At 52.2% G+C, this 23,985-nt stretch overlaps 1 protein-coding gene across 1 annotated transcript in view; it reads right to left on the bottom strand.

Moving 5' to 3' along the window:
* Positions 1-323: 323 nt before the first annotated feature.
* JPH2 (junctophilin 2) overlaps positions 324-23,985 on the bottom strand; it is a 73,436-nt gene continuing 49,774 nt past the window's right edge. Inside the window, exons 3-6 of the mRNA XM_086702265.1 lie at positions 9,826-9,944; positions 7,322-8,001; positions 6,435-6,529; positions 324-5,261 (exon numbers count right to left, since the gene is read on the bottom strand). Of these exons, the coding sequence (XP_086558391.1) occupies positions 6,449-6,529; positions 7,322-8,001; positions 9,826-9,944 (880 nt within the window). The 3' untranslated portion in view covers positions 324-5,261; positions 6,435-6,448. The remainder of the gene's footprint in view (positions 5,262-6,434; positions 6,530-7,321; positions 8,002-9,825; positions 9,945-23,985) is intronic.

Genomic DNA, 23,985 nt, shown 5'->3' on the forward strand with positions numbered 1-23,985 from the left:
ACCGTATTTTTTGTAATCAGAAGGCAGGAACTCGGCTTCCTGGCGCTCTTGTCCATGAAGAAATGGTAGCGCCCATCACTAATGGGAGGAGGACGTGGGGGACAAAGCACTTCAGGTAATTGTGCCCCGGAAGTGTCTCGTGGGGGTGGGGGCTGGGAGGACGGGGTCATGCTCCCTCATCTTCCTCTCTCAGGCTGGCCCTTGGCCAGACTCACATCCCCAGCTCAGCCAGCCCTTGTCTAAGCCCCCGGCTTAGCCCCACCTTCCATGAAGACAGAGGACCAGTTTGATAGGGGCGCCATAATGAAACACCAGAGACTGGGTGGCTTACACAACAGACATTTATTTTCTCACAGTGGAGCCTGGAAGTCCAAGATCAAAGTGTCGGCAGGCTTGGTTTCTTCCGAAGCTCCTCTCTTTGGCTCGCAGATGGCTGCCTTATCTCGTGTCCTCACCTGGTCTTTTCTCTGCGCACAAGAGCCCTTAGCATCCCCCCCGTGTGACCAGATTTCCTCTTCTTATAGGGACACCAGTCCAATTGGATGAGGGCCCACCCTAATGGCCTCATTTTGCCTTAATCACCTCTTTAAAGGCCTCCTCTCTAAAGATGGTGACCTTGTTAGGTACTGGGGCTGAGGGCCTCGACATAGGAGTTACAGGGGAGACACAGGTCAGCCAGAACAGACAGAGTGGTTGGTACTGATTAGAAATCCCACAGTGAGGGTTAAGTCCACTCACCGGTTCAAGGGCCAGGCGAAAGGGAACTGTAAGGACACAAACTGGGAAGGATTCCGTCCGGGCGCATAAAACAGCCAGATCACTCCACTGGGAGAAGGCTGCGAAGTCCAAATGTGCCTTGTCTGCCTCCAGCTCGCCATCGCCCGTCCCAGGAGACCCACGCATCTGATGGTGCCTCGCGTGCTGGAATGACTCAGAGAACGCTTCCTCGCCTGTCAGGGGAGAGCGCTGAAGGACGGGACTGCCTCCCACATCCCTGGCATGACACTGGGCCACAACCTCTTGTCATCTCTCCCGGGTGCCTCCCCAAACCAGATCTGATTCCAGTCCATGAAATGTTATGAGCACCAACGGAGGTGCAAATGCAAATGACCTCAGAGTCGGGCAGGTAACATAAACAAAGGACTGAGACAGGATAGCAGGCCAGGGCGCGGCCGAATGGAAGGTGACCTGCCAAAAAGCATTCAAACTCAGGGTGTCTGAGGACACCTCGCTGGCCAAAGCACAACGAGCTTGCCAGCCCAGTGCAGCCTCCGGGCAGTTCGCGCCTCCTACGAGGAGACGGTGAAGAGACGGGCCTTGAAGACAGACCTGGTTTTGAACCTTAGCCTCGTAGTTGCAAAGCACAGTGGTGTTTCTAATCACAGAGCTGGTGTGAGGAAAATATGAATTAATGTATGTAAAGTGCTTAGTGCAGGGCCTGGCACATAGTAAGTGCTTAATTTATAGTAGCTGTTATTACTGTGGTTAAGTCGGAGGATAGCAATGGTGATGAATTTTGTGTAAAAGCAGCCTGCCTTCTCAAGAGCGCATCTGTGAGACCACTCATGTGTGGGGCCGTGGCGCCCCCAGGTGGTCAACATCGATAACTTCAGTGCAGTGGTACAGGCCGAAGAAAATGGTTAGGGGCCAAGTTAAGCTTTAGGGTGAGAAAAAACGGGTTTGCGTCCAGTTCTGCTGTGTGCAAGTAGGTGACGGGCATTCACCTGCACTCTCACCCTCCGTGTCTCTACCTCCAGCAACTAGAATCCCATGGAGCGGCCCTAACAACTTAATAATACCGTCCGCCATGCAAGGGATATGAATATCCCCTAGTAAGTGCTGGCCATGAACCTAGCATGATCCTGCCGCGATGCCAGCACGACGGCAGCGTGAGCCTAGTGCTCAGAACACCACCGGCCCCACACTGCCAACATCCTTCCATCTTGTGGGAAGGAGAAGGTGGATGCCCCTTTGTTATTTACTCTTCTTATTGGGTCGAGCTGACGGGTGACTCTGAGTCCCTGACCAAAAAGAGATGCCCCCTGTGGATACCTGAAATCTCACTGGAGCCAAGTATTCTTTTGATAACTTTTGATAACGCATTGCTTCGTCCAGACTTTTTTACAGTGACAATTCCCCTGTAACTTGCAAATTCCCAGATGAGGATGACAGTGCACCAGCCACTTTCCTCCCAGACAAGAGGGGCCCAGGGGAGACTGGGGTGAGGGACGTGTTGTGATGTCATGATCTCTAGAAAGACCCCCACTCCACACACACACCTTTCACCCCACTTGCTTTTCTGCCCCCACAGGCGACTTCCTTCCTTCCTAGAGACCAGAAGGGGATGAAGGGCCCGCTAAGGGAGGCCTTCCTAGAATGGGAGGCCTGCCCTCCAGCTGTCGAGCCATCCCCAGGAGGTGGAGGACCGAGGCCAGGCCTGGGCTTGGGCTGCATTTCCCTCTGGCCCAGCCACCCCCACACCAGCCCCACTCACGCCTCCTCCCTGGGCTTGTTTTCCAGCAAACTGAAGTTCCTTCTGCCCAGATACCCAGAGAGGCCTCTGCTTGCTCCCTGAGCATCCTTTCCTACCGCCCTGGAAGATTCCTGCCAAGACCCTAAGGTAGTGGTCAGTGATCATAGGCCCTGGCAACGCCCACAGGGTGGTTTCAAGTTCCCCTTTGGCACAAGACACCTTAAATGAACGCTGGACGTGGCAGAGGCAGACGACGGGAGGCGCTTCCCGGAGCTGCGGCTGGCCAGGACTGGGACGGTCTGTGTGCGGCACCTGAGCCACCAGGGGGCGCCCGACTCTGACCAACCTTCCCTGACTGGGAGACTCCAATGGGGGCTCAGGAAGGAGCCTTCTTTATCTTCTTTTTTACCCCTTTCCCACCCCCACCCCCGCCCCCGATGAGCCTTCTTTTCAAACCATCCAAGGCAATTCTAATGCAGTCATCCCTCTGCCCCTACCCCTCGTTCCCACGTCCTACACACACACACCCCCACACATCCCCACCCCTTTGGGACTCCTGGGGTCCTCCATCAAAATGCAAGAGGGCTTTTGAGAGGGCTTGGGCAGTACTGTGGTGTGCAGCCATGATGACCCATGTCTCCATCTCTCCACTTCTCTCTCGGCTGGGCTTTACTACATAAGCGTCAACATTTTGCGGAATCCTCACTGCAGTTGGACATAGCTATTATTATTTCCCCTGCTTTATAGATGAGGAAACTGTGGGTCACAGAAGACAAGGGGCTGAGCAGGACTGCAGGCCAGGAAGACCTAACCTCAGAGTTCGGGCTCTTTCTTCTACCATACGCTACTCAGGGAAGGTTCTGGAAGTCTGCTTTAGAAATTCAGGGTTTGTCCTAGAAGGTCTTTGATCTGCCCCACCAGAACTGAAGCCCTTTGGCTGCCCCTCAAGAGGTTTTAGAGAAACTGTGTGTGTGAGAGAGACAGGACCCCCAGCCTCTCTTGCCCCCCTTGGCCAGTCCCTCAACCAGGGCCCACAAGCAGACACCACAGCCCCACCGCAGCCCACGAGCAGATGCAGGTTTATTATTCCACAGACCGCAGCATCCTGAACCGTCACCCCAAACACCAGCTCTAAAAGTAGGCCTGGGAGCTCTGGTGCCTGCAGGCTTGCCCCCAGCCCTGGGCCAGACCAAAACTCGGGCCGTGGTCTCAGAGCTGAGGCCCGGGGCCCACTGGCCCTAGCAGCACCCCCAGCCCAGCCGTCATTTCTTTGGAGTCCAGAAAAGCCCACACACAGATGCAGAGCCTCGGGCCGGCTGAGGACGGGGGAATCTGCGGGCTCCCCTCCAGAGAAATGCAGTCCCAGATTCCAACCACCCCGTGCAACGTCAGGAGCCCTCAAAACAGCCAGTGTGGGGCTGGAGGAAGCTTCCCAAGTACTGAGGGGGAGAGGCACAGCCGACCTCTCATCAGAAGCAAACTCGAGGTTCGACCACGGCACCGAAGCCCCAAGTCCACAGACACAAAGGCTGTGGAGCGGCCGAGGCACTTCTGCTTGGACGCCACTGCCACAATCCTCCCTGGGTTTGGAGGGGCCTAGAAGCCTTTCCTTCTGTCCTCCCAGGTGCAGGGGCCCCGCGAGCCCTCGGCTTGCACCCGGCCCCCCAAGCACAAGGGAGCGGAGGCCTGGGGTGGCTCAGAACATCTGTAATGAGCTACATGCAAATACCGTCTTCTGCCAAGCAAGCCAAGGGGCTTAGTATCGAACACACCGCACCCACCGGGGCCCCCAGACTTGCTCTCCTCTCCCCGGGAAAGCCTGTCTCCGGCACCTACCCCAGAGTCTGCCCCGGGAAATCTGCCTGGGCTTCCAAGGGCTTCCATGCCCACTCTCCCCTGAGCTGGCAATGGGCCCTGGTGAAGGAAGCGGCACACCAATTCACAGGGTGCCCCGCTAGATTTATCGTGGCAGCCCCGGGGCTCCTGGAGGGTGAGCCTCAGCACTCTGAGCACACTGGAAGCCTGAACGCAATGCCAGCCTCAGGCTCAGGCACGCCAGAGAACAGGGGCATCCTAACTGCCCCTATGCCTGCTTCCCACCCCCACCCCGGGGCCACCTGGTCAGCGGCCTCCCGGCTAAAGGCTCCAGTGCCTTGTGTCTCCCCACCCTCTACGGGTCCAGCAGGGAAGCTAGCTGGACCGGTGGGAGGAGACAGGAGCACCGTATCCCGGGGTTCTCGAACCGAGCGTGTCTGTTTCCTCTGTTGTCATCCAGAACATCTGTAAGCAAGGGACGGAGTGGGTGCTGCGTGGAGACCACGGAAGGCAGGGCCTCTGCTCTGTGGGCAGCTCTCTGGCTCGCCCACCACAGGGATCTGCTGCAAGTTAAAACAAAGCAGGGGAGGGGTGGAAGGAGAGGGGCTGGGAGTTATATTACTGTCCTGGTTCAGTGCTTTCTCCCGAAACACACGAAAGCTCAGGGAAGGGGGACCCTGGCAGCAAGGCGAGGGAATGGATGAGGATGAGGGACAGGAGCGCTCAAGAGACCAGGGCTCCTCCTTCGAGGCCTCCCCTGCCACAGGCACGGAGCTCCTGGAGGATCCCCAGCACATTCTGTTCCTCTGGGCACCATTGGCACCCAGCATAGGCGCCACGGGAGGCCTCCAAAATGTACGTGGTGTGCACGTGAGCTGGATCCCGGGGCTCCAGGTCCAGAGTCCAGTCCTCCTTAGCCACCCTGCCTGGCAGCGCAGAAAGACGGGTCCTCACATCCTCAGCAGGAACTCCTCTGCAGAGAGACAGCAAGAGGGTCAGGCGAGGGAGGGAGGGAGGGAGGAAGTGCTAACTTGCCTGGTACGCTCTTCCCTGCCCTCCTCCTCCTCACTGCCTTCCACCCTTCAGGTCACAAGCTGTCAGTCCCTGCAGCCATCATTCCCAGATCCCCTGTAAAATGAGGCCCCTGCAGAGCTCAGCACTCACCCCCCAGGGCAGCACCTACCAGGCTAATGTCGTCACCGGCTATTTGCAGGGTGACTGGACAGGGATTTTCTTCTCCTCCTCTCCTGGGACGGAGTAGGAACCTCCAGCCCACACTAAGCTAGGATCAAGGGAGGGGGTCTTTGGTTGGGAGCAGGGCAAGAGGCAGAAACTCTGTTAGCATCACCAAGCACAGGCTTTATGGTGTAAAGGCTGGTCCCAGCAGGCAAAGATTTTATTTGTGGTGTGAGTACTTCACCCTGAGACTCATGAGGGCCACTTTCCGTCAGGCCAGCCCAGCCAACCTCCTTTTCCCAGGACCTTACCAAGCCCTCCCAGCTCCATCCTGGGGAAACAACTGACAGCAGTGGGGGGGGGGGGGGGGGGGGGGGGGAGTGTTTCTAGAAAGGAGGACTGGGGGATGGGGAGGCTGGGGGCGGAGGGATTACAGACTGAAGCGGGCAAGAGAGAAAGGGAGGGCAGAGAGAACGGGGCCTGCCCATGCCAGGCAAGCTCCGTGAGACTGTGAGAGTCTGGGGAGAGAGTCAAGAGCTGTTTTGCCTGACATCCGGATGTCTGACTTGTGCCTGTAAGTTAAGGGTTTACTTTCATCTTCACCTTGTTTCTTAGGGCAGGAGTGTGTCCCTCCTGGATCTCTAAATCCCAGCAGAGAAGTGGCCCAGTAAATGGTGATACATTAATGAACAAGCGAGTGAGTGAAACCCCCAGTGCTCACCTGACAGGGAGCAGGTGCTCTGCACGTGTTGAGATAACGAGGTGTGTGTGTGTGTGTGTGTGTGTGTGTGTGTGTGTGTGTGTTGTATTGGGGAAGGCACCATCTATCAAATCCACACTCTAGGTCCCTGCCTCTGTTGGGGGATGGGCCTCAATGAGCCGCAGGACAGATGCCCAGTAGGCAACTTCCCTCCTCCATCACCCTGGTGCCGAGAGCTCTCCACCGGCTCCCACCCCCTGGTAGACACACCTGTTAGACAAGGGTCAGGTCAGGAGGTGAACGAAGAGGATGGCCAGGCCGATGTTAAGCAGGATCACCATGCAGATGAGGACAGTGTTGGGGACCTGGGAGCAGTGGAGAGAAGCTGCCTGAGTTCCCATGGCCTCTGAAACACCCCCTGCCCAAGTCCCTACAAAGCTGGACAGAGGAACAGGAACCTTCGGAAGAACCCTCCTCTGAGCACCCCGCATTTTGCTCACTGCTGTGTCGGGCAACTGGACAGCAGACCATCAGGGCTGGAAGGATTCTGGGAAATAATTAACCAAACCATTTAGGGTCCAGGTCGCAAAGCACAACAGTGGGCAGCACTGGAACTGGAAGCCAGGAACACGCCTTCCTTTCTGCGAATCCCCCCTGGGCCGCATCCATGGGTCCCACAGACCTAGCTTCATTCTGGTCCCTGAGTTTGCAGCTCCCAACCCCTTCTAATAAGCCCTACTGGGCCCTTCCTCCACTGCCAGGAAGCCCTCCCTGCTACACCCTGTAGCAGATGCTGCTGGTGCTCAGCTCAGATAGCCCTGGTCCCGCAGATGCACTCACTCCCTGCCCATCCCCAGCTGCCTAGGGCTCCCAGCACCCCCTTCCCCAAAGCACTGTCTCTGACCAGAGGGACCAGAGGGAAAGGCCTGTCCCCTGCCCCAAGGTGCGGGACTCTGCAGTGAAAGTTACCTTCCCCATGCCTCCAGGGATCAGGCTACACTTGACTAAGCCCACATCCCTGCTGGGGATTTCCCTGCCCTATTCTGTGCGCTCACCCTTCCCATCCCCAAATCATCCTCACTGGAATCCCTCCTGGAGCCCAGCCACCCTGGGGGACCCGACATGGGACACCTCCTTCTGCCACAAGCTTCACTCACCTCCTCCACCTCCACCTCGGCCTCCGCTGCCTGCGCCGCCTCCTTCCGAGCCTTCTTCTTGGCCCCCGCCTTGGTCAGCCCTCGGGCCTCGGTCTTGCGGGCCTTGGCCTTGGGCTCGGCTTTGGGGACGATGGGCTTGGGCTCCAGCTTGGCGGGGGAGTTGGGCGCGGGCTCGGGGGCCCGCACTGGGGCGGCGGCCGGCGACGGCGGCGCGGAGTCGGGCCCGGAGGCCTCGGGCTCGGGCTCGTCCTCGAAGGGCGGCGGCGCGGGCGGCGCGGTGCGCACGGCGTAGCTGTGGTAGCCCCTGTACAGCGCCACCTCGGGCTCGCGCGACGGCGCGGGCGGCGGCTGCAGCGCCTCGATGGCCATGTGATCGGTGGCCGGCCGCGCGGGGCTGCGGCGGCCCGCGCCCTCGGCGCCCGGCTCCCCGTTCCAGGCGCCCGGGCTCGCCGGGCGGTCCTTGGTGGCCCCCGGGCGGGGCCGCTTGGGCTGCGGGGGCGTCCCGGCCGGCGACGGGGGGCCGCCCTCGGGCCCGGGGGGCTCGTGCTCGTGCAGCTGCGGGCTCTCGCGGGTCCGCTGCTGGGGGCCCGCGGCCCCTGGGCCCCGCTCCGGGGGCTCGAGCAGGCTCTCCGAGTTCTCCAGGATCTCCTGCAGCAGCCGACGCTTCTGATACTCCGGACCTGCCGGGAATAACCGGCGAGGCTGGCCTCGAACCCCGGTCCCAATAATGATGACCCTGGGCAAGCCATTCAACCCCAGCCTCCTTTATTTACTCAGCTAACAGCTTCCTACCACCTGGCCTGTGCCCAGCACTGTGCCAAGCAATTTCCAAACAGTAGCTTGTTGAGGTGTTTTAACAACGCTATGAGCTCCGTGCTATTAGCCTCATTTTTACAGATGAAAGAAAGGGAGGCTCGTAGAGGTGGCATCGCTTGCCCCAAGTCACCAGGCTGACAAAGGGCAGAGGCAGGCCCAGATCCAGTCCGAATGGCTCCAGAGTTTATGTTCTTAACTGTGGCACTGGTTTCTTTCCACTCCCTTATCTGAAAAATGGCCTGATCATACCTATTTCACAAATACTAACGCAAGGTTTAATTGAAAAATGCATGTAAAATGCAAAGCTCAGGACCTGGTACAGGTGAAATTGGGGCTGGGAGGTGTCGTTCTTCCTGGGACCAGCAGGGGGAGCGCTGTGACGGGAGGCAACTTAAAGTCTGGGCTCCAAGGTCCCCCAGCCAGTCCCCAGTGGTCTCCTTGCTACAGCCAGAATAACATTCAGAAAATACAAGTTTAATCGTGCCACTTGCCATAAAGCCCTTCGATGCGGAGAACGGTCGCCCACCCCCTGGGCTCCCACTGCTCTGCCCAGGCGCCAAGTCTGTATCTGAGTCAGGGGCTGCAGAATCCTTACTCCGCAGCCGCATTTCCCACCACCTCTGCTGCTTGTTTTACCATCTAGCTTCCTCGCCTGCCACTCCTTTCCGTTTCTGTGCCTTTGCACCCACAGTCCCTTCCTCTTGATGTGCCGGCCCCACATAGCACTACATGGTGCAGTGATTCTCAACGAGTGGCCCCAAACCAGCAGCACTGGCACTTCCCAATCCTTGTTAGAAAATCACATTCATGGGCTCTATTCCAGACCTACCGAATCAAAACCTCGGGGTGGGCCCGGTGTTCTGTGACACGTTTGAGACCCACTGATCCGAGGGCAGCCTTCTCTAACATCGCCCCGCCTGGAGATGTAACTCCCTGGGTTATGTGCTCCCTATGAGCTCCCAGAGCCCCCGTTCCAACCACACAGAACGTACGCTGTGTGGAATTTAATCGTGAAAGGGAGACGACAGCCAACACCAACAGTTATTGAGAGCTTGCCATGGACTAGGCCATGTGCTCTTCACCTGATGTGCATTTAATCTGCTGCCCAAAAAGTATTATTCTTACTCCCATTTTACAGATCAGAAAACAGGTTTACAGAGGTGAAGGAACTGAACAAGGTCTCTGAGCTGGTTAGCAGTGGAGTCAGGACGTGAATACATGCCTCACGCCCTGATATGCTGTCTTCAGGATTCAATGCTCCTCTAGATTCTGGATCCCGGCTTTGTACCCCAGAGCCCAGCACAGTGCCTGACACACGGGCAGCACTCGATTAAACTGAAAGTGATGCGCAAGAGTGGGAGGGCTTAACGCCTCCTCCTCCACAGAGACCTCTCCCTTCACCACACTTCATCAGCTGAACTGCCCTGCCTGCAGCAGAGAGAGGAGGCAGCCAGGAGTGGGGCCAATGTGCAGCTGGGAGCCTCTGATTCCCCACCACGATCTCAGCATGAGTCCCCTGGTGTCACTCTATCCCATGCTTTCACAATCCCCCGTTCTTGGACTCACAGACATTTGTGAACCCACCTGGGTATCTCAGCTTTCCAGCAAACAAACAAAAAGAAAAATGGTCCAACCCTGGGGGCCTCCCCTCACCCTGTCCTGCCCGTCCCCTCCCTGGGTGGCCCTACCTGGCTGGTAGAAGTCTGGAGCCAGCTCCCTGGCCAAAGTGCGGGCAATGCTGGACTCCTGGTTGGCAGCCACGGCGGCCTGTTCCGCTGCCTCAGCTTTGGCCTTGGCGTGGCTTGTCCTACGGAGACAACATGGTAGAGACTCAGAATCCCTCCAGAAAACCAGGCCTCTGCCCACAAAAGATAGGCTGGCCAGAGCATTCATTCACTCGGGCTGTCAATGAATATGTATCGAACCCTGTGGCCCAGACTGCTGTGCACTCCCTAGACCATTCCCTCTTCTTTCTGAGCACACAGATAGGCCACATGTCTCTTGCGATCAGTGTGGTCAGGCAACTGAGTTCTGGCCAACGCACTGTGGGAAGACATGACATATGCTGTTTCCAGGCTGGGCCCATGAAAACTTCTTCTGCAATCTACATCCTCTCCTTTTGCCCTGGTGCTGGCTGGATGGAGGAAAAGCCAACACTCCAGAACAGGGAACTTAACTTCTTTTGGGTCCCAGACCCCTTTGGCATCTGGTGATACTTATGGACTCCTCCTCAGAATAATGTTTTAAAATGCATAAAATACATAGCATTACAAAGGGACACAATTATACTGACACACTGTTACCGAAATACTTAAAGGAACAAACTTGTAATATAATGTCTGGGTCCTTCCTCATTAACACATTGAACAAAATATCTAGCAAGCGTATTAACTACACTCATTTTAAAGTATAGATTAGCATAAAGGGTATTTCAAAGATATCTGCAGTAGGGGCACTGGCTCAGTCAGTGGAGCGTGTGACTCTTGATCTCTGGGTTGTGAGTTCAAGCCCCACACTGGGAGCAGAAATTACTTAAAAAAAATAAAATCCCTTTTTAAAAGAAGATATCTGCAACAATAATAATGTAATGTGAAAGTATATGTGATTTATACCAGTGACAAAGTCACATATATTTCTTCATTTTTTATTTTTATTTTTGAGACAGAGAGAGTGCAAGAGGAGGAGGGGCAGAGAGAGAGGGAGACACAGAATCGGAAGGAGGCTCCAGGCTCTGAGCTGTCAGCACAGAGCCCAACATGGAACTCACACTCATGGACCATGAGATCATGACCTAAGCCAAAGTTGGATGCTTAACCGACTAAGCCACCCAGGTGCCCCAAGTCACAGATATTTCTAGTACTACTATGGTTTTTTGCCTACCTCCATAATTTGAAGCAAATGCTAAATTTCAGTTAGAAGTTAGTAAAAATAAGATAATTTTCCCATCTGTTGTAGAAACTTCTGGCGCTCTGCCCAGATCCCTTCGCTGGGCAAAGGCACCCACCCTTAGCTCCTGTATAGGCTGCTAATGGCTCATTACTGTCCTAGAAAATTGCACCCAACAGAAGCCACATTGCTCTGGAGGTCAAATCGCCACCCACTCCAACCAAGCGGCTCACAACTAATGACTGATGACACCCACCAGGCCCCTCTTGACCCAGGAGGAACCAACTCTGTGGTAGCCACAGAACACTCCCCCACCCCCTGCCGTGGGGTCAGGCTGAGGCGGGACTGCAGGTAAGATTACATCCTTGTTGGGTTCCCTACCCTACTCTGTTTCTGTCACCCTCCCCTCTCCTGAAAGCATCCCCTCAAAAAATCATCTGCTCATGGGGCACCTGGGTGACTCAGTTGGTTAAGCATCCAACTCTTGATCTCGGTTCAGATCATATCTCACAGTTCTTGAGATGGAGCCCCATGTCGGGCTCGGTGCTGACAGCACAGAGCGTGCTTGGGATTCTCTTTTTCCCTCTCCCTGTGCCCCTCCCCGGCTCGCGTATGCACACACGCTCTCTCTCTCAAAATAAATAAACACTTAAAAAAAATAATCTGCTCAAGAATCCCCACCTCAGATTCTGCTTCTAGGGAATCTCACCTAAGACAGCATCCAGGTTCACAGACTCCCTGAATTCCATCCACAGAATCCGCTGTGAACCCCATGTTAAGAGACACAGTGGAAGGAACCGAGGTCCAGAGATGATTATAGATAATGTGAAGTTCCCTTCCCACAGTCCCACACTGGAATGTGGAACATTTAGCCATTACATTTAAACATTCAGTGTGGAACATTTAAAGAAGCCTTAAATGTTTATTGTGTTAACACCTGAGATCTGGGAGATGTTCCTTTCAGCTGTTAGTCTAGCCAGAAGCACCTACTAAAATAACAACTCCATTGTGGGCCAGACACAGTTCTGAAGGAATTATCAAGATTATCTTATGTAATCATCATGATGCCTTAGGGAGCTGGTGCTGTTATTATTTTCCCTATTTTACAGAAAAGAAAACTGAGGCACAGACAGGTTAAATAATTTGCCCTGGGTCTCAGGGTCCTTAAGTGCAGGAGCTAGGAATTTGAACCCAGGCAATAAGGCCCAGCGCTCGTGCTCAAGCACTACTCTGGAACACGTGCCACCCCGGGGCACTGAGGACAGAGACCTGAGGATAAGACCAGCCCTGTCCCTGCCCTCACAGCCAAGTGAGGCAGGAAGGAGGTAAACAAAACAACAAAACGTATTTAATACAATGCAGTTAAATAAAAAGAACTTAACTGCTGTTGTGAGAAGTGCCACGAAGGAAGTGCCATGAAAATATAGAAAAGGTACAGCACATATACAAAAAAAAAAAAATTCTAGAGCAGGAAGACAAATGGATCAGTGACAGATGTGGGACCAGGGAAGGTTTCTTTGAGAATGTGACATTTACTGAGATGAAGAAAAACATAAATTAGACCCTTAACAGGAGAAGTGGGCACAACAAGGCAGAAAGAAGAAAGAGCATGTGCAAAGGCCCTGAGAAAGAGAAAGAGCTCAGTGCTTTGGAGAACTAAACAAATGAGTGTCCACATCTGCTGATGAGACACACCTCAGGGAGCTGATGTGTGTCTTTGCATCTCAATCTCCAGTATATAGAATTGGGCCTGGAATAAGGGAGGACAGGCCCTTTACCTACATTATCCCCTTCAATCCTCAAAATGTCTGGGAGGTAGTTTTTACTGTTTGCACTTTACACATGGGGAAACTGAGGCTCAGAGAGGTATCTTCTCAAGGATGCAAAATAATAGTTAATACTTACAAAGCATTTACCACATGCCACGGGCTTTATAGAAACCAACTCATTTGATCCCCCAATAACACTGGGTAGCAGATATTAATACCACCACCCCTCTTTACTGAGGAGAAATCCAGGGCACAAGGCTTTAAGGAACTAAGGCAAACTTATACAGCCAGGAAGTGACAGAGCAAGATTTCGAACCGAGACATTCTGGGATCCAGGGTCTGTGCCTTTAACTGCAGGCTGTCCGCTCACCCAGTAGGGAACAGTGGAGTTCAAACCCAGAACCCTGTGATTTCCAAGCCCTGCCCTTGCCACCTTGCCACAATAGTGTTTATACTGACAGGGGCGCCTGGGTGGCTCGGTCGGTTAAACGTCCGACTTTGGCTCAGGTCATGATCTCGCAGTTTGTGAGCTCAAGCCCCGCATCGGGCTCTGTGCTGACAGCTCAGAGCCTGGAACCTGCTTCAGATTCTGTGTCTCCCTTTCTCTCTGCCCTTCCCCTGCTCACGCTCTGTCTCTGTCTCACGATAATAAATAAACATTTTTTAAAAATTAAAAAAAAAATTATTTACTGACAAAAGAATACCTAAATATGGGATGTCTGGCTGACTTGGTCAGTAGAGCCTATGACCCTTGATCTCGGGGTTGCGAGTTCGAGGCTCACGTTGGGCATAGAGTTTACTTTAAAGAAAATGAACACTTAAATGAACTCACGCATGTGCACAGGTATGCGTGGAGGGGCAGCACAGGGAACGGTCAAGAGCACAGCTTTGGATTCCAGTTCGGATGCTGCCAAGGCTGGGGCTGAAACTTAGGAGGATGCCAAAAACTCAGCAAGCAAGAGAAAACAATGTTTTAAAGCAATATTTTAAAAGTCAAAAATAATGCCAAAAAATCCTTGATGAACAAGTTGTGAACAAAATTTAGATAAAGACTGGATCAGACCCTGCACTTTGCACGACCTTGATCACTTCACCCTAGTCCTGATCCCACCGTGACTCTAGGACCTTGGGTGAGTTGCTCTGCCTCTCTGTGCCTCAGTTTCTTCATTTGTACAATGGAGATAATAATTTCCCCCTCTTGGAGTTGCTGTGAAAACTCATGATTTAAGAGGCAACATATGAAAGCGTTTAGGCCATGATGTGACTGAGTGGAGGTGGCAGTAATGGTGGTGATGGTGGTGGTGGAGGTGATGGTGGAGGAGGAGGTGATGAAGGAGAAGAAGGAGGGAGATGAGGTTTATGACATCAAAACTGAGTGTGGTACATGCATATCCCAGGTTCATATTTGCCTGCGCACGAATGCATGTGACTCAAACTCCTAAACTTTCCAGAAACACTTCCCTGGCAACCTGAAACCCCAGGTCGGGGGAGGAGGGAAAGTGCTGGGCAAACCTTCAAACAGAGAAAATGTCCTTTTTTGGTAACGCAAGCTGGATGGTGCTTGCTTGTTTCCTTGGTGCCCTGGGAAGCTGTGCTGCAGGACTCCTCCTAAGGCCAGACAGGCAGCCTGCACATAGAGCCCCAGAAGATCTGGGGAGATCAACCGTGGACACCCCCCAGAGCAGCCAGACAAGGGTTGAGAAAGGGGCGGCCACACGGCCCAAGGCAGTGAGGGCTGCTGTGTTCACAGGAAGCTCACTGCTCTTTCCCATGTCCATCAGTCTGGCCGGCTGACCCCCTTGGTCTCTGGTCTCAGGAATGGCTGCCACCCTTCAAGCCAGGCACTCCCGTGTTCTCCCATGCCCTCCTCCTCGGCTCCTTGCGGCAGCCACAGCCATCACTCACCAAGTCCCCTCTCCTAGTCCTGCGAAAGCTCCAGCATCCACAGCCTCTCCCTCCTTGCGTCACTGCTCCTCAAAGCCCCCGTGTGCTCCCTACAACTGATCACAGTGGCATCGTGGGCTGGCTTAATCCAGACGTCCAGAGGCCTCAACTCTTGCTTAAAATCTTTGCAAGGCTTCCTACCATGCTCAAAATAAAGCCCAAGGCACTTAGCACAGCCTTCCAGCCTCTCCAGATCCTCCGCTGAGGCCGTCCTGATGAGCATATCACCAGCTGCCGTCTCAGCGCAGCCCTGGCAGCTCACAGGGTGAGGGCGGGGAGCCTGCTGTTGCCCAGAGGCTCTTGTAGGTCAGGGCCACTCACAGTGTGGCCCATCACCCTCCTGGCCCCTCATCACCTGGGAGCTCATCAGAAATGCAGGTTCGCGGGCTCCATCCCAGACCTACTGAGTCAGAACTTCAGGGTGAGGAACCCAGGAACCTGTGTTTTAGAAGTGCTCCAGAGGCTTCCACTGCTCACTGAAGTCTAAGAAGCATGTGCTGGTAGGCAGACGGAGAAACCAGCTCTATGCTGGGCAGCTCCCAGCCTGCTCAACTCTCCGGGAGCCTTGCTTGAGTGCTTCTCCTTAAGCACCAGGATCCCTTCTCTGGGTTCAGGTCCTGCTAAGGAAATGCTGGACCCGTTTCTTCTCCTGTGACCACTCACTGTGTCTGGGCTGAGATCGCTAGGGGAGGGTCTCCAAGGATGGCTCTGACCTACGGGAAAGGGAACCAGCAGAAACTGGGGCAGGGGGAGGGGCAGGGATCAGTCACTCTTCTTGATTTCATTGGGATTATCTTTCGTCAGCGGGGTTAAAAATAAGGCTGGTGGTTCTGGGACAGGGGCAGGGCGATAACCCAACAGAAGTGCTTCTGAGAGCATCCCCTGCACCCCAGCTCCTTCTCCTCACTCCTAGCTCCCTAACTGCTGGCTACAAGTCAGCTTTGCTGCCCGGTCGTCTCCACCAGGCATCGATGGCTTCATGGACCAAGGGGGATACCTGCTGGAATTATCCCCAACTCTGTGCCTTTGTTCAGGCTGTTCCCCCACCTGGAAGGCTCCTTCCCCTCTGTCCACCCTCCCAGTCTTAAAGGGCCAGCTCAAAATCCACTTCTATATATTGATTCATTCACTTAATATAACTTTCTGGAGTGCCTACTGAGTGCTAGGCGCCATTCTGGGTACTGTGGATCTAAGAGCAAACCAAGCATCTAAAAACCCCTTGCAGAGCTCACGTTCTAGTGCAGCAGGGTCGGCAAACTGCAGCAGCGGGCCAGCCAGTGCTGCCCGTGAACAGAGACTGGTTTGTATATTTTTGAATGGTTGAAAAAACAAAACAAGAGTGATATTTTCTGACACATGAAAATTACATGAAATTCAGAGTTCAGTGTCCATATAATGTTTTATTGGAACCCAGCCACACCCATGTGTTGACACATTGTCTAGAGTTAAGCAGTTGCCACAGAGACCGTGTGACCTGCAAGGCCAAAAATATTTACCATCTGCTCTTTTACAGAAAAGGTTTACTGACCCCTGTTTTAATGCATTCACTCAACAACTGTCTCTTTTAACACTATTAACATCTGTTATTTGTTGACTCCCTTGTGCCCAGCTCTGTGCTATGGCTGCTTTACACAAATGACCTCAGAGAGGTGGAGTCACTTTCTCAAGGTCACACAGCTAGAAAGTCAATCAGCCCGAGCTCTTACCCATTACACCAAGCATCCCCCCCCCCCCCCCCCCCCCCCCCCCGCCGCCACTTGCCAGTAACTCTGGGCCAGGTCCTCCATGTGCTGGGCCCAGAGATGGGGATCAATAGGACCCAGCAGCCACCTGAGCCTAGCGCAGCCATGCCAAGCCAACCACACAACAGCCCTGCAGACCAATGGATGAAGAGAGATGCAGAGCAAAGCCTCTAAACTGCTGGGGAGAGCCGCTAAGAAGAGAGAAACACCAGCTAGGTAGCTTGGGTGAGGGGTCCTAGCACTGCCCCCTTGCAACCAATCTTTGGCAAGTCTGAGCTCCCTGAACCCCGGTCTCCTCATCTGTAAAATGGGGATAATAACAGCAACTACCAGGCAGAAATGATGTAAGAAGTAAATGAACGGACAGTCATCTGGCCCTTAGAGCAGTGACCCGGACGCAGGAAGTCCATACAGTGCTTGTTAATAAAATAAATAAGCATACTTTTTTGGAGAAGCCTAAAAATCCTGGATGTACCACGTGCCGCTGAGTTGTTTAAAAAAAAAATTAAAACTTTTCTCGTTTTTAAAATGAAAAAAAAAATCTTCAGAACAAAAAACCTCTGGTATGCCTGCAGGACAGAGGCAGATAATGAGTCTCCAGCTCAAACCTCTGCCAGCCTCTCTGGAGGCCGCAGAGGTGGCCGGCAGGGACAATGCTGCCAAGTGTCTTCCTGTGGCGGGGGATGCTTCAGATGCCACTGCCCTGCCCTCTCCCAAAATAGCCCCTCGCCCATAGCTCTGGCTGGCCGTGGCCACTTCCTCCAGAACAATCATGGTCAGAGTAATCACAGAGAGGAACCACAGCTGGGGTGTCCAAACACCATCCAGAGAGCTGCCTGGAAGGAAGCCCCCAAGGATGTAGGCAGGGGCATGGTCAGCGAGTCTTGACAGAGGAGGAAACTTCCTCCCCTCTCCACCCCAGCCCCAGGACTTCATTTGGCAAATGGGGCGAAGTCCCTCCAGGAAGCCCCCCTCACCAGAGGGGTTAAGGGCAGAAGCTCCAGTCTAAATAATAGCACCATCACACTAGAGGTATCTGACCTTTGCTCACCAGTCTGTTTCCTCAACTGTGAAATGGGGATAATAATACTTCACAAAATTACTGAGAGTCTGAAATGAGCATAGATGGAGCATTTAACAAACACTAGCTTTCATTATCATGGTTTTTGTAACTATTATAACAATGCTTCCCAGCATTTCTCTTCCAGAATTCTATGGACTGCCAATAAATTGGGATGTAAATATGCATTCTTGTGGAAGGATATGTCCTCTGAACACTGTTCCAAGATTCACCCATTCTGTACCTGTGTCCATACTTTAATCCTTTCTTCTTTTTAATTTTATTTTTATTTTGAGAGAGAGAGAGCATATGTGAGTGGGGCAGGGACACACACACACACACACACACACACACACACACAGAGAGAGAGAGAGAGAGAGAGAGAGAGAGAGAATCCCAAGCAGGCTCCACACTTAGCACAGAGCCCAACACAGGGCTTGATCCCACAACCCTGGAATCATGACTTGAGCCGAAATCTAGAGTTGGACGCTCAACTGACTGAGCCACCCAGGCGCTCCCATACTTCAATCCTTTCTACCAACAAATGTTATTTTACCGTGTGCAACAACTGTATTGAGTTTACCTGTTCTTTAGCTGATGGACATTCGGGTTGTTTCCGCTTCTGCCTGCTGTGAATAATGCCGGTATGGACATTGGTGTACCAGTTTTTGTGTGTCTGTAGGTTTTCATGTGTCATGGGTGCCCACCGAGGAGCAGAGTTTCTGGGTCATGTGTTAAGTCCATGTTTCGGCTGAGGAACCGTCAGGCTTCCTCCCCGGAACATAGGAGGGCTCCCATTTCTCCACATCTTCGCTAACACTTGTTATTATACCCATCTTTTAAATTTTATTCATACTAGTGGTTTGTGAGGTGGTGGTGACAGTGGTGATGGTGGTGGAGGCATCATTAGCCATTGGGGAAATGTCCACCTGCATTTTCCTGATGGCTAATGACTTTGAGCATCTACTCACAGGCTTCGCGGCCATTTGTGGATCTTCTCAGGAGAAACGTCTCTTCGGATCCTTTGTCTTTTTTAAATTGGGTTTTTGTCTATTTTATTATTGAGTAGTTAAAGTTCCTTATATAGTCTAGATATAGTCCCTTATCAGATATGGGTGCCAGTCATGAATTGCAAATATTTTTCCATCCTGTGGCTCGTCTTTCCACTTTCTTGATATCATCCTCTGCAGCATAAAGGTCTTTAAGTTTAATGCAGTCCAGTATATCTGTTTTGTTTTTGTTTTTTCTTTTGTTGCATGTGCTTTTGGTGTCAGATCCAAGAAGGCTTTGTGTAACCTATGGTCACCAAGACTTACTCCCGTATTTTCTTCTGAGAGTTTCCCAGTTTTCGTGCTGATGTATAGATCTATACATATGCATTGCTTCTAATAAGAAAAATGGGAAATAACCTGAAGGTTCATGCCGCCCTGTTGAGTTAGGTACTACCACCATTGTACAAATGAGAAAACGGAGTCACAGAGAGCCTAACTCACTTGCTCATTGCTATTAAAATGAGTGTTGAGGGGCGCCTGGGTGGCGCAGTCGGTTGAGCGTCCGACTTCAGCCAGGTCACGATCTCGCGGTCCGTGAGTTCGAGCCCCGCGTCAGGCTCTGGGCTGATGGCTCAGAGCCTGGAGCCTGCTTCCGATTCTGTGTCTCCCTCTCTCTCTGCCCCTCCCCCCTTCATGCTCTGTCTCTCTCTGTCCCAAAAATAAATAAACGTTGAAAAAAAATAAATAAATAAAATGAGTGTTGAGCCAGAAGGAAAGGAAATCGAGTCTGGTAGGAGAGACAGACAAGACTGAAAAGTCCTGATAGCAGAGCAAACAGAAGTCAACAGAGGAGGAGAAAGCCCATCCGCCGTGTTACGTGTTCATAATTTGTCTTTTGTTACTTTTATATTATATAAAAAAAATAAAAGGTACAGGGGTGCCTGGGTGGCTCAGGCGGTTAAGCCTCCGACTTCGGCTCAGGTCATTATCTCATGGTTCGTGAGTTCGAGCCTCGCGTTGGACTCTGTGCTGACATCTCAGAGCCTGGAGCCTGTTTCAGATTCTGTGTCTCCCTCTCTCTCTGCCCCTCCCTTGCTCTCTCTCTCTCTCTCTTTCTCAAATAAAGATTTAAAAAAAATTTAAAGGGTATAAAACGACATGACTTCATTGTAGAAAAGTCCTGAAAATCAGCAGGTTTTCTTTTTTAAAAGAAAAAAATGCCATCAACGTTTTGGTATTTTGAGGTGGGTAGGAGCACAGTTGTAGGACTGTGGATGACTTACTAAATTTTCTGTGCTTTGGTTTTTCCATCCGTAAAATGGGGCCATGAATAGCCCTCACTTCATTGGGTTGTTGGGATTATAGAGTGAATTAATGTAACAAAGCATTTTGAAGCGGAGGCTCTATGCAAGAGTTTGAAACTTTTCCATAAAGTGATTTTGTTCCAGGTGAAGTGGGCAGCTACACCTGCCACCTCCTCAGGGCCCCAGAGAATACCCCCGCCTTGGAAACCCAGCCTGGAATCCCCAGGCCGTGGACGTGAGGTGTTGCAGATCACGTTATGTTTGTTTTTTTTTTAATTTATTTATTTTGTGAGAAAGAAAGATAGCACAAGCCGGGGAGGGGCAGAGCGAGAGAGAATCCCAACCAGGTTCCTCCACACATCAGGGCGGAGCCCGATGGAGGCTGGAACCCACGAGCTGTGAGATCATGACCTGAGCAGAAACCGAGATGCTCGACCCACGGAGCCACCCAGGGCCCCCCAGATCACGTTTTATAGCGACCCTTCTCCCCTGCTGAAAGAAGGCCTCCTCTGTCTGCATGCCAGCAGGTGTGTAGGACCCCTGCCCCCAGCCTAGAAGGCAGAGGCAAAGTAGTAAGAGTTGCTGTTTACTGAGTGCTATGTGCCAGACATTTGACCTATGTGGTCAGCTGAATAATGACCCAAGGATATCCCCGTCCTAATCCCTGGAACCTGTGAATGTGACCTTATATGGCATAAGGAGCTTTGCAGATGTGATTAAGGATCTTGAGATGTGGGGATTATCCTGGATTATCCAGGGAGGCCCTAAAGGTGATCACGAGTGTCCTTATAAGAGGAGGCAGAGGGAGGTGGGATGGCAGGAGAGAAGGCGAGGTGATGACAGCAGCAGAGACTGGACATGAAAAAAAAAAGAGAGAGGTGCCTGGGTGGCTCAGCCAGTTAAGCGTCTGAGTCTTGATTTCGGCTCAGGTCATGATCTCCCGGTTCACGGGTTCGAGCCCCGTGTAGTGCAGAGCCTGCTTGGGATTCCTTCTCTCCCTCTCTCTGCCCCTTCTGCTCTCTCTCTCTCTCTCTCTCTCTCTCTCAAAATAAATAAATAACCTTAAAAAAAAAAAAGCAGAGACTGGAGCGGTGTGATGTGAAAATGGAGGGGCCATGAGGTGAGGAATGGGGCAGCCACTGGAAGCTGAAAAGCCAAGGAATTGGATTCTCCCCTGGAGCCTTGAGAAGGAATTAGCTGTGCTGACCTTGGCTGTAGTGTGGTGAGACGGATTTCAGACTTCGACCTCCAGAAGTGTAAATGAATAAATCTGTGTTGTTTTAAGGCCCCAAATCTGTGGAAATCTGTTATGGCAGGAACAGGAAACTAAAACAACTTGTGTGATCTCCTGTCATCCTCAAAGACAACTCACTTTGGGGGGGGGGGGCAGGCGGGGAAGAAACGCAGGCTCAGGAAGTCATTTGCCTGAGGCTCGTAGCTCGAAGTGCCAGGGCCAGCTGGAACTGCGTCCAGGGCCGTCTGGCACCAGAGCCTTTGCTGGCCCACGTGTCCGCTGTGCTGCCTCCGTTCAAGCCCACGTTCCAGGAGGGCACAGCGGCCACCACCCAGCCTCTTCCCCAGGGGCAGTGTGAGGCCCTGAGTCCCTGTGCCCCTCCGAGAGGGCCCAGGGCCAGCAGTTACTGGCGGTGAGAACCCTACTTCCCCAGAGAAAGGCTAGTCCATCGGGGCCTGGGGACTGCTGGCTCATTATGTATGGCTGAGATGTGGCTGCACTTTGGTAACTAGTGAAATGACAGGGAGGGGACCTGGGTCTTGCACCCCTCCCCCAGATAAGACTAGGTCCTGCAGTCCAATCTGGAACCTGGCTGCCGGCAGAGTGGCCTCTTCTGCATGGGCTGGCAGATAGACCTTTGGAGCAGCACAGAGAAACTTCCTTTTTAAAACGTTTATACCAGGTTTGAAAGCCAATTTTATAAATTATAAAAGCAGTAATATTAAAGCTGCCGCACCATGAATCCACTGAGCTCCCTGTGCACAACCCAGCTTTTAACAGGGCCGTGAACACAGTAATGATTCAGTTTTGGGGCACAGCGCTTGAGAGTGTGGAACCTGCAATCACACTGCCTGGGATTGAACCTGACTCACACACGAGGCTGTGTGGCCTGGAAAAATTGCTTAACTTCTCTGTGCATCCATCTCTTCTTCAGAACAATGAGTGTGGCAGGCAGATTTCTCAGAGGGCCCCTGGCACTCACACCCTTGTCTAATCCCCTCCCCTCGTGCATGGGCTGGACTTAGGCTCCTAAATAAAAAAACTTGGGAAAGGTGATTCGTTTCTAGAAGACAGTGACTTCTCTCTTGCTAGCAGCTTCTCTTGCTGGCATTGATGGGGACATCCAGTGGCAAGGAACTGAGGGCGGCCTCTGGCCAACAGGAGTGAGAAACTGAGGCCTTCAGTCCAAAGGCCCACGGGAATATTCAGTTAAGTGTCCAGCTTCGGCTCAGGTCATGATCTCGTGGTTCGTGAGTTCAAGCCCTGCAATCGGGCTCTGTGCGGACAGCTTAGAACCTGGAGCCTGCTTTGGATTCTGTGTCTCCCTCTCTCTGCCCCTCCCCCGCTCACACACACACACACACACACACACTCTCTCTCTCTCTCTCTCTCTCTCTCTCAAAAATAAATAAAAACATTTAAAAAATTTAAAAAAAAAAGACTATGTCTACCATGATATTGTGATTTACAAGAAATACAGCTGACCCTTGAACAAGGCAGGGGTTAGGTGCATCAACCCCCATACAGTAAAAAATCCAAGTATCACTTCTGACTCCCCACAAACTCAACTACTAATAGCCTATATTGATCAGAAGCTTTACTGACAATATAAGCAGTTGATTAGCACATATTTTGTATGTTATTTGTACTATATACTGTATTCTTTCAATCAACTAAGCTAGAGAAAAGGAAATGTTATTGAAAACCATAAAGAAGAGAAAATACATTCCCACTACTGTACTTTATCTCTTGAAAAAAACCCGTGTTGGGGCGCCTGGGTGGCGCAGTCGGTTAAGCGTCCGACTTCAGCCAGGTCACGATCTCGCGGTCCGTGAGTTCGAGCCCCGCGTCAGGCTCTGGGCTGATGGTTCGGAGCCTGGAGCCTGTTTCGGATTCTGTGTCTCCCTCTCTCTCTGCCCCTCCCCCATTCATGCTCTGTCTCTCTCTGTCCCAAAAATAAATAAAAACGTTGAAAAAAAAATTTAAAAAAAAAAAAAAAAAAAGAAAAAAACCCGTGTATCAGGGGACCCGTGCAGGTCAAACACCTGTTATTTAAGGGTCAACTTGAGGGTCACTCAGATGACCAAAATATATTTCTCATATATATTTGATCTTCATTCATGGTTCCTGTCTCATGGTTTCCAAAACTCTTGGAATTTCCTGAGTGATAAGAGCAATGGGAGAACCTTTTGTTACAATATTCAGTCTCTTGTCTCCAGTTCCTGAAATCACTTCAGAGTCATAAAAACGAAACAGGTGTCTTGATATTCATAACAAGCCCCTTCCCACCACACCTGCGTTTATGATAAGGAGGTGACTTTTGGAAAGCACCTAATGATGGAGGCTGGTTACCAGGGGCACCAACCAAGAATGGAGGGTTGGAACTCTCAGTCCCACCCAGTGATTTCAGGGGAAGGAAGAGGGGCTGGAGGCTGAACCAATCACCAATGGCCAATGATTTAATCAATTGTGCCTATGTAATGAAGCCTCCATAGAAACCTAAAAGGATGGTGTTCAGAGAGTTTCTGGGTTGGTGAATATGTGAAGGTACAGGAAGAGTGGCACGCTTAGGGCACGGAAGCCCTGCACAGCTCTTAGAAACTGGTAATCTAGAAATAAATTGTTTCTCTGAGTTCTGCGAGCCGCTCTAGCAAATTAATTGAACTCAAAGAAGGGGTCATTGGAACCTCCTACCTACAGCTGGTCAGTCAGGAGCCCAGTGACACCCTGGAGTTGCAAATGGCATGGGGGGATATGCCGTCTCGGAGGACTGAACCCCTGACTTGTAGGCTCTGATGCTTTCTCCCGGTAGATAATGTCAGAATTGAGCTGAATTCCCAGAGCCCCAGCTAGTGTCGGTGAACTGCTTGGTGCCGTGGGGGGGAACCACACCCCCCACCAACCACATGTTGAAACT

Source organism: Puma concolor, chromosome A3, assembly GCF_028749965.1.
Source record: "Puma concolor isolate L17-30 chromosome A3, mPumCon1.1.hap2, whole genome shotgun sequence".
Classification (NCBI taxonomy): domain Eukaryota; kingdom Metazoa; phylum Chordata; class Mammalia; order Carnivora; family Felidae; genus Puma; species Puma concolor.